Here is an 11261-nt window from a genome sequence, read left to right as displayed (position 1 = left end):
ATTGATTATCTCGTTACGATGGCTTCTGCCCATGTGTGTGATATGACAGAAGGTCAGCGAAACGAACGTTTTTGAAGTTGATTTGACAAGAAATGTTGGTTAGAAGTCGGAAAGAAGAGCTGAGAAACCTTTAACTCCCACTTTTTAACACTGTTTAACTTGTCGGCTGGTTGGAGTGTTCGTCCTGATCATAGTACCTGAACTGGAGCATGGAGAAATGGAAGAATGTGTAATTGTGACTTAAAAGTTGATTTGCAGAAACTTAGAGGCTGAAATTGCAGATTTTTTTTGAGTGTAGGTTAAAAAAACAAGGATTATTTCTTGTTATTTGTAAAAAAAACAACAAAAAAAAAACAGTCACAGACACCAGTTGATGGTGCAAGACAGTTGAACACCCCAAACCATCCTCCTCACCCCCTCACCCCCTCCATGTGTCTACTCTTTTTAACTCAGCAGCATTAAAAGCGACCAGTTTGTGCTTCTCTTAATTAAAGCTTTGAGAAGAAAATTACAGTAATAACAAGCCTCTAATGGACACGCAAGCATTGTACCAGTGCAGTGACTGATCCACAGATAATGTGCTTTTGTATACTAGTAAAGATGCTGCAGCCTGTGTGTGTGTGTGTGACATTTTCTTTCTAAACTTTATTCCTTTCTTAGTACATATTGGACAGCATCTTAACTCTGATACTCCATGCTGGGTGTGAGTGTGTGTCTGCACCGTGACGCCTCAGACAGAGCCTAACCCGTGTGTTTTGCTGTGATAACCCGTTAATGCTGGTGTGTGTATTTATACCGTTTCATTTAAGCATATCAGCCTTCTCATCAAATATTCATTTGAGGGGAGATTGCCTACTTTGTCTCGGCTGAGTGTCCCCTCCCTTCATTTCTTCTTCTGTGCCTCCACGTCTGTATCTGCAGAACAGCCTGTGCCGGCTCTCACCTGGTTACTGTATCTGTGTGTGTGTGTGTGTTTGTTGTTTGTCACCTGCATCGCCGCTCCTCACTGTGCATTACTTCAGGCATCAATCAGAGCTCATTATTGGTTATCTGTCAGCTCCACTTTCCAGCCTGCAGTGGTGGTAAACTTCTCTGTAAACCCCCTTGGGAGATAAACACCATCAATACTGCGAGATATAAGATTCCCAAAGCGCATAATATATTCAAATACCTCTCCTCTGTCATCTTCCATTCCTCTGTTCCCTCCCCATAGCAGCCTTCTCTTCTGATGCACCGCTATCCCTCCCTTTGATATTTTTTTTTCTCCGTTTGTGTCCTTTTTCTTCATCCTGCTCTTTTCCCAGCAGCTGATAGATGGTTTCTCTCCTCTCCATCATTCAAACAGGAGACATAATAATCCCTCACTGGTCTTTAAAGAAGCTTTGCCACACTGTTTATCCCTCACAGGCATTACTTCTGCTTTTCTTGGACCATAATGTTTCTCTTCTTCTCCAGTTACCTGTGAGAGATTTTCTATTTTTATTTTAAGGTCAAGTAAGAGTGAGCTTCATCCTGAGTTGAGGATATGAAGCAGTTCTGAAACATTTGTGCAGTTATCTTCCATCTGAACTTCTTATCACCCAAAGAAGCCCATAAAGACTGGATGGTAACCATGGTGACAATGATGTGCTGTAAAAGTCAGATGTAGCACAGAGAGAGCCTAGAAGATAATCCCACTGTCACCAAGATCAATGAGTGTCAGAAACATGTCCACAACACCCCCTGAATGAAACAAGGCGTCAGCTCACTGGACCCTGCCTGCGTCCCCTTGGTCCTGATGAGAAGTGAATTAAGGTCAGGAGATGATCTGACATTTTTCTGCTGAGAGATTTCTGCAGCAATTTGTACCCATGGATGAGATTTGAGTCCACCACTTCCAACCAGAGTCAAAACACAAAACTAGAGTATCCTCAGAAAGCCAAAGCACTGAGGTGCACATTAAAGTAATCTGATGCTGATGCTCTTCCTCTGGGACCCCGCTCCAGTCCACAAATCCACAGTGATGGCTGCCATGCAGGATGATGGTGGATCTGAACTGATTGAGCACTTGACTTGTCCCTTCAGACTGCTACCTCTTCCTCAAGATGAAGAAGGAGCTCAGTGGGTGCTATGTTGAAGAGTGATGATGACTCACTTTGTCTGTTTAGAGATGAGAGAAGAAGTTTAAACTTAGTGTTTCATCTCATCATTTCGTGTAGAGCTGGGCCCCTGATTCTGAAATGTACCTGAATCAAGAGTTTATTGTGACCACTGCACATCCTTCAACCTTCCAGAAGGACCAGTGTTTGAAAGCTGGAGTCTGTGATGGGAAACGAAGCTGCAGAAGTCTTGAGGTTTATCCTCATGAACCACCTCCAGCTTACTGGTGCGTTTTTTATGGATTCAGTATTCAAATGAATTTCTCCCTCTAATCACGACCTTGGTGCTTACAGTGTGAGTCATCCCTTAACTGAACCAGCTCAAGGACGCAGAGCTGACAGTGTATTGATCTGCAGGTATTACGCGGCTCAAGTCTCGAGCCAAGGTGAGCCCATCCATCAGCCAGGCGCAGATCAGCGGATAAACACTCCCTCTGACTGACTCCCTCTCCTCACTCCCTCTCAGCAGGTCGTCACACATACAGATGCTGCAGCTGTCACACGGATGTTTGGACATGTAAAAAAAAAAAAGAAAACATCAGCTGCAGGATCGTTGAATTTAAACCTTCATCTCTGTGTGGAGATCAGTGCGCGCTGCTGCTGCTTAGTGAGTGTTTTGGAGAGACGCAGAGAGAAGAGCTTTACGCGGACTTTTTTCTCTCCATCTTTGGCGTTCATCCCAGGCTGCACCGACTGATTCCAGCTGAAAAGTGACATGCAAACAGGAATCAAGGCGCTGAAGTGGTAGATGCGCACAGACCCTGCAGGTTCAGCGCGGTGATGGTGGTGGTGGTCTGGTAATAAGAGACTCAGAGAGAGACATTTAAAATGAAATCCAGGAGTCAGGACCAGAGTTTGTCAGACTCCAGAGAGCTGGACAGATCCTACGACCCGCTCACAGGTACGTGTTCGGACTCTAATGAGTGATTTATTGACGTTTGCTGACATGGCTTTAATCTGGTGGTGCGCGCTCAAGTTTGCTTTGGAGTTTGGATGCAACAAAACCATCAGCACGGTCCAAGTGTTATTGTGGACACTCATTCTCTCACTCACATGTTTGTCGTTGACTTAAACTTTACAGACATTTTACTTTGAAATGACCATTTTTAATACGAATATCCGGGCAGAGAGGTTTAAATCATGATGTCTCCTGTCCTCAAATCCTTCCTGGACACGAACCAGAAAGTGTTGTTAGACAACATTTGCTACAAGTGTGAAGGACAAGTAACAATACAGTGTTTCAGTGTGAGTAGATGACTGAATAAAAGGAGCTCTTGGTCAATTAATAAATTAGTTCATGCACAGAAACATCATTTTTTTTATTTATCTTTAAAAAATAACAAAGAAAATGACACAAGATGCAACCCAAGGACACATGTCTCCCTCCTGACATAATCTAATGATACATCATAGTGATTCATTAATTACATGATGTTGATTACATGATGCATAAGTGCACTCCAATTAAACAAAAGTATTTGAGACATTAAAGGTAATTAAATAATAAGTTGTTTACCAGTGTTGTCGCTGTGACACTAAACAGTTCAAAGAAAACAGAGAGAACAGGAAATATTGTAAAAGCAGCCTCTGCTGTCACCTAAAATTATACCTGTCACTGTGTGTTTGTGGCCTCATCAGATCAGAGAGGCTTTTTCTTTCTTTCTTTCTTTCTGCTTACACACACACACACACACACACACACACAGAGGCCTCTCTTTAGTTGTGAAGCTGTCATTCTGCTGACAACTTCCCAAAATACATTTAAATAATGTGTAAAAATAACTTCTTTATTATCTCACACACACACACAGCAGCTCCAGTTTTATCTACTCTGCACTTTAAATGGACAGATGTAGGATGGATGGAAAAGATGAGGCTTTATTTAATGGCTGATAGTTGTTACAGGAACAATAGACAGTGTGATTTCTCATTCAGCAGCAGCTTAACCAAACAGTGAACAGGTGCAGCGCAGCGCTCATGAGACACAAACACATTCACTGCTCTGCTCCACAGTTTCTGTTATGTTAACAGGTATTGATGAAATGCTTATGGAAAGTCTGTTAAAGTGCGTTTAAAACATTCATCAGACTGAAGTCCGCATGTTCAGCTGCTCCTCTGTAAAGCTGCATGTTGTTTATTTCATACATTATAGATACGCTGGAGCTTTGCCGAGTCATCACTTTGTGCAGAACGCTTCACATGTTACAGTGCTGCTGACTGACAGCCGCTGCATCACAGCACAGGTGAACCATGACGTCAGCGTTTGTCGGCTTTAAAGGGACGGTTCAACTAAAAACTACAAAGCTCGGTACACATCCACATGCAGTCATTCCCACAACCACAGCAGGGCGCACAGCTACATAAACAATGGCCTTTTTCTTTACTGGTGTGGCTGCACATTGTGTCACACAGCGTCCTCACACACACACAGACACACACACAGGATTATGTTATCCAGTGATGTTAATACTGAGGATTAAATCAGCAGATACTTATATATTTGTACATTTTTTTATTGTCAAAAACACCAAAGATTTATAGAACATTCTGATTTTCAAAATAAAAGCCTTTCACAGTGTTCTGGACCAATGACGAGTGTCCAGATCAGTGTTGTGTAACAGATAACAACATCTGATCCTGTTGATATGATGACAGTGAACTGAGGTGAACCTCTGTCATAATCAGTCACTGTGTCAGCAACAGGGTTATGTGTGTAAAGTTTAATGTGTGTGTGTGTGTGTGTGTAGGAGAGAGATTTTTTTGGGTCCAATAATCTGAGCTGTGTCTCTCAGAGGGATTATTGTATAAGAAGAGGCTGTTGCCTGGGCAACATTAGGTTACAAAGATTCATTTAGTGCTGCGTCATGACCTCCCGAACACTGAGGGAAGAAGAGGGTTTGGGTTTAAGGTCACATGTTTGGATGTTTTACTTAACATCGCTGTGGTCGTGGACCTCTTGACCTCTCTCACTGAGGGAACGAGCCGCTCTTGTAAATCACCTAAAGTCCATCAGAAGCTTCAAAAAGTGCTGATCTGTTCTTATAAGATGTCTTATAAAGAAATCCGACCTCTGTCTGAGTTAAAAGAGCCTTTAAATGTGTCAGTAACAACTGTGAAAAAGTTTATTGATCCGCAGCGTTGTGTTGCAGTTCTCCGATTGATTCATTCGATCGCCCAAAGGGTCTGAAGGACTGAGAGGTGTGTTATTCATCAACAGCTCAGGCTACAGCCTGCAGATGCACAGCGGCTTTATACTTCCAGCTAATGTTTGTGAACTGGGTCAGATGTTCAGAGGTTTACGTCTCTCAAAGATCAACCTCCTGTTGAGGTTTTATTGGATTTCTGTGTAAAACAATTAGGACGATTTAAAAAACCCTGGAAAGTATTTGTTCCCTGAAGGCAGCAGTTTGTTCTCTGATTCTGGTTATTGTGTTGCCTCTGTGTGTGTGTGTGCTTTGTTTGTTTTTCCATGATCACGCAGCTGCTGTGTTTGATAGTTTGATTGATATATCCTGCGTATCCTCTGTCACTGATGCTCAGGGTGAGTGCACTCAAACGGCCACCCTGGGAGCAATAAAGAGGTCTTAAAGGGGCAGACAAGTTTGACCCAGTCTGGGATTAAAACATAAGGAATAAATCAAGAGGGACATAAAACCTGGAGGCACACACACTCTGACAGTGCATCAATAATTCAAATATATATATATGTTTTTATAGAAAATAAAAGTAAAAACCTTTTATCCTCGTGTCCCTGCAGGTGTTGATGAGTTTTATTGTCTTTCTTCCTGCTGGTCTTCTGTGTTTGTACAATAAAGGTACAGATTTGTGGTTAACTGCACATTTCTCGTGGCTATAAATATATTTTTAAAGGTTATACTAAACTTTTTCCATCATCAATTCACCTTGCTGTTCATTGCAGTTAAAACATGAGTGTGTGTCAGTTAGTGTGCATGTTCAGCAGGTGTCATTGAAGTGTATTTATTTATTCTTGATCTAAACTAGAGCCCCTTTACAGTCAGACCTGAGGTGATGGAAACTCAACACTGCCACCTGGTGGTTGGAAAGACCCCCAGGGAGGCAGCTCAGGGGCTCTCTCTGTCTCTCTTGTTCTGTCCTCACTCTGTTTTTTGTTGTGGTTTGTTTGATGTAGATATAAAGTATATTTTTTCTTTTTTTTTTAATGAAGAACTGATGTAAATACATGAAGAAGGAAACCATAAAGCTCAGATGTGTCCTGCAGATATGAATCTTAAGGACTATGGAAAACACATTTGATTTTTGGCCCACATAAAACCCTCTCTGACCCACCTGGCTGTGACCTGTGTGTTCAATCCAGTCTGTGGGAAGAGTGCTCAGATAAAAGAACAGAGGGAGAACTGTGGAGCAGGAAACAAACTGAATGACGGATGAAGAGGAGGTTTGACAGATTATACCTGATTTAAAGAGACCCATGTCCTCTACTCATTCAGCAGGAGCAGCATGCATGAAGGTGGCACACCTGCTGCTCCTGCTGAATGAGGAGAGGACATGGGTCTCTTTAATACAGGTCTAATCTTTAAATAAAGGTGTTAAGGTTGAGACATTTAGGGGTTAAAGAAGAGAAGGAAAGGAGTTGGTCTCCTCTTTAAAGGAGATCTTTGGAAGCACCGGGCGTTTTCAGATGTAGACTCGTGTGTACATGGTCAGACTCTGATCTCAGACTCTGATCTCAGGCTTCAGTCATGTGTCGTTTCACCTCCGCCCTCACATGCTGGATGCTCTCCACTCTGAGTCATACTGGGTCAAAGCCAGGTCAGCAAACTAATTCGCTCACACCAAGCTGCATGATTCTAACGAGTATCTGAGTCCTGTTTTATCCGGGATATAACATGGTGTGCAGGATGCGTGCCTCTAATCTTTGTTCTGATTGGTTCTTTCAGGTAATCCTCCATCCAAACCCAATAAAAAGACCATAAAGCAGCGCTTCCTCAAACTCCTGCCCTGCTGTCGCTCCGGCTCCAGCCCTTCAGTTAACGAAGGCAAGTGTCACATCTCAGAGAACATGAAGCACACTTATACTTTCTAACTTTATTTGTCCCTCTGGACTGTTTTCTCTCTCCATTTTAGGAAGTATAGGTGATGAGGGTGAACTGTCCACAGTGTGCCACAGACCAGAGAGGCTCGACCGCCTCGTACAGCAGACCAACTTCAGCAAGAAGGAGCTGCAGGTCCTCTACCGGGGGTTCAAAAACGTCAGTTACAGATCCCCTGAAATAACTGAATTAAGTGCTCTCATGTCACTCTGGTCTTGATTTGGTGCAGTAAGCTGTGTTTATCTGTGCAGGAGTGTCCGAGCGGCGTGGTGGATGAGGAGACTTTCAAAAGCATCTACGCCCAGTTCTTCCCTCAGGGAGGTCAGTCACACTCGACCCCTCACAGCTCATCAAAACTGACATGTTTTCAGTGTATTTTATGAAACCTCACTGGAGACAATGAGCAGCTCTTTATGAAGAGAAGAGCCCATGAGCTCCATGATCAGTGCATACACATCAGGAGATGCCTGATCATGTGACCAGAGATCCCCTCAGAGCAGATGATCTGTGGGGTTAAATCAGACCTCTGACAGGGATGTTTAGACACGGTGTGTGTATGAAAAGCAAGAAAACATCAAACATCTTTGTTAACTATTTGCTGGTGAGTATGAGGACATACTGTACGTTTTAAAAATATTTATTAACAAAACATCTTAAAAATGTGTCATCTTTGGCTCCTTCTATCATGTCACATTAGACCCATGTTGTGTGTCATGCTACATGTTGCTATGTGCCTTTGGACAAAATTAAATAACACAAGATGATTAGTATCATATAACAACCTACAGGCACCAAATGCATCATAGTCTGCTTTCTGTGATCCTCTTTCACTCTTTATCTTACTTCACTTTACCTTTTTTCTCACCATATTTATATGCAAATCCAAATAAGATGCCGTTACTGAACCCATAAATATTCTAAAATCAATTGCCTGCATGTCTAATATTGGTTCTTTGTATGAGTTTGGGCAGTGAGTGTAAAATAACAAACTGATGGTTTATATTCTCTTTGTTCCAGATTCAAGTATGTATGCACATTTCCTGTTTGAAGCCTTTGACACACACAACAACGGACTGGTCAGTTTTAAGGTGAAACATACACAAACCTCCCCTTTATTCTCTGCTGCACAAACACACACTCTTTCTTTTTTGTCTTCCTTACAGAGAATAGCCAGCAGGAAGCTTTCTGTTTGAACCTCCTTCATGAAGCTCATGACTTTTTGATTTGTTAGTTTGTGTCAGAACTCCAGGAGAATCCAGCTAAAACTTTTTACCTTTCTCTTGACTCACCTTCCTGACCTCCGCTGTGTGTTTTTTTCTCCTCCCTCCTGCAGGACTTTGTTGTGAGCCTGTCCATCATCTTGAGAGGCTCCATAACAGATAAACTCAACTGGGCCTTTAACCTGTACGATCTGAACAAAGACGGCTGCATCACCAGAGAGGTCCTGAGCCGCTGTCTCTCTGTCAACTGTCTTGTGTTGCTGTATTGGCAGCTCATGCTTTTTTTTTATTATTCTTCCTCTCCTTGTTCAGGAGATGACAGATATAATGCACTCCATCTATGAGATGATGGGGAAGTACACCTACCCCAGCGTAAAGGATAACGCTCCAAAGGAGCATGTTGACAGCTTCTTCCAGGTAAACCTTGACATCTTTCACCTCACATCTACAACACAGAGCTCACAAAGAGCTTCTTGAAATAGATGCTTTTTTTAAATGGATAATACAGTTCTTGTGTGAGCTGCCAGGTGCTCTTCAAAATGTGGAGCTGTCAAATAGTGGTCAGGAATACTTTAAACTGTGTTTTCTGCCTCATTTAATTCATTTCTCTTGCAAATTAAAATATGTGTGTATATTTATGCTGTGTTTCATTTACTAAATAGTTTAGTTATATAATTTTGACATTATTTGGGCAGCAGTGGCTCAGTGGTAGAGCAGGGTTATCCTATAACTGGAAGGTTGGTGGTTCGATCCCAAACTCCTCCCTAGTCATTGTTGTGTGTCCTTGGGCAAGGCACTTTATCCACATTGCCTCCAGTGCACTCACTGGTGTGTGGCGCTGCTTGGCAGCAGCCTTAAGCGATTTCCCTTCTGGGATTACAAAGACACATGCTAACTATCTAGCCATGCAGGGTAGGCCTACTTCACCAGCCACCACTAGGTGGCACAGTGAGTCAAGCATTGTGCTCTCTGTCATCTTTACTTATACACTTTAATCCTCGTCACTGTGGCTCCATCATCATGAAACTGGCTTCAGTGTGTCAGGTTTTTGTCCACTAAGCCGTGCTTTAATGAGCAGAACCCGCTCTTCTTGTAGAAGGAGGCACATACATGGTAACACAATGACCACTGCTGCTGCATGTTATGAGGTAAACCACTGATTTTACAGCGGTGACATGCAAATACACCAGTCTATTAGGTAACAAACAAATAAAGCGGGTTTGCATACATTCAGTGCAGCTGTGGTGACTGACTTTAATCATTCTTTGGAGCATCTGTGAATCTGTTTTCCTTCTTTTTTTACAGAAAATGGACAAGAACAATGATGGAGTAGTCACCATCGAGGAGTTCCTGGAGACATGTCAAAAGGTCATTGAACCCTTAGTTTGTTGATGCATGCCAACAGCTGATGTAACTATTTACATATTTATACTTCTTTTTCTCTCTTATCCAGGATGAGAACATCATTCAGTCCATGCACATGTTTGATCATGTCATCTAAACACTGGTGGATGCAAACAGAGGAGACATTTCCCGCCTGCCTGGAGCTCCGCTGCAGTAACACAGCTCCCTGTCAGACTGTTTCTGGGCCCGAGCAGAGCGCTGCAGGGTCCAAATAATAGCAAACCTGAGAATATCTAACTAAAAAAAAACACCTTTTTAGTGATCAAATGACCCCAGTTGTGTGAAAAATAGTTTTTTAAATAGTGTGTAGAAAGGTGGAATCAGGAGAAGGATGGACTGTGATATTTCTCTATTGCTTGTATGTATTTTACACTACAGGGAGAGAGACCGTCTGTGCAGGCACATGGAACAAACAGTCAAGGGTTAAACATGTTGTAAAGTATCCCACAGTGTCTATACTCACACGTCTCCTGTAATGACAGATGAAAATCAAGCAATAATCCTAACTGTTCTCCTCCAGACTCAGCATCACTGAGTAGCTCATCACTCGCACTTAATATAGTCCTGTATACTGTGTCTGCATGATGTTTGGACTGATGAGGAAACTGAATAAACATCACAGTTACTATGCATACAAGAGTGCATTTTATCCCCGGACAGCTGGAATGGGATGCAAGGATTTAAATCAGATGTTTGATTGATAAGTGTGTAGCCTATAATATTTGGCGCTGGCTTACAAAACAGATATACTAGTGTAGGATGCTTCGTGAAGCTAACTGAGGGCACAATCAGCTCACATCAACAAGGTACAATCCACCATTTCTGAGGCCAGTCCTGGGACACTTATGAAGTTCAATCAGGAAGACTCTGTTCTCTTCATCATTGATTGAAGCACGCCATTCACCAGTCTTCTCTCTTATCTGCCTCTGGTCTCTTCTTGCGAGAGAGCAAGAAGAGATCAGAGGACCAGGAACCAGGAACTCCTCTCTCTATCCTCCCTCTCTGGCCAGGTGACTAATAGAGAGCACCTCCCTCACCAGTCAGCTGCCGGCCCACCCCTCACCTTACCCAATCACGGCTTGGCAGAAAATTTCATCTTTCCATCTCTCCTCCAGCTCTTCTCCTTTCAGATCGACTCCTTTCAACCCTCCTCCACCCCCGGCGCTGCCAGACCCACGTCAGTTCAAGGCCTCGTCTCTCCTGCTCTCCAGCCTTATCCACCACTACCAGGTCCAGACCCAGGGGGGGGCCATCTGATTCTAGCGGCCTCTCCTCCTGCTCTTTCCCCCTTTCTGATGTTGCATTGTGGTCTAAAACATTATAATTCATTGTATTGCAATAAATTCCCTCTCATTCAGCTCCCTGAGTATCTCCTGATTGAACCCCAGCAGTTTGTGTCCATGGATCAGACCTTGGTCCAACACTTC

The 11261-nt window shown here is 42.9% G+C and overlaps 1 protein-coding gene across 1 annotated transcript; it reads left to right on the top strand.

Moving 5' to 3' along the window:
- The first annotated feature begins 2762 nt into the window (after positions 1 to 2762).
- LOC114433751 (Kv channel-interacting protein 2-like) lies at positions 2763 to 10427 on the top strand. The gene is made up of 9 exons (XM_028402421.1): positions 2763 to 3039; positions 7058 to 7156; positions 7245 to 7369; positions 7462 to 7531; positions 8228 to 8298; positions 8544 to 8651; positions 8743 to 8847; positions 9736 to 9798; positions 9884 to 10427. Exons 1-9 carry the CDS (start codon positions 2967 to 2969, stop codon positions 9929 to 9931), a joined length of 762 nt encoding a protein of 253 aa, XP_028258222.1. The 5' UTR covers positions 2763 to 2966; the 3' UTR covers positions 9932 to 10427.
- The last annotated feature ends 834 nt before the right edge of the window (positions 10428 to 11261 follow it).

Source organism: Parambassis ranga, chromosome 1 (genome assembly GCF_900634625.1).
Source record: "Parambassis ranga chromosome 1, fParRan2.1, whole genome shotgun sequence".
In the NCBI taxonomy this organism is placed as follows: domain Eukaryota; kingdom Metazoa; phylum Chordata; class Actinopteri; family Ambassidae; genus Parambassis; species Parambassis ranga.
Note: the sequence above shows the minus strand (reverse complement) of the source record. Positions and strands in the feature narration are given on the sequence as shown.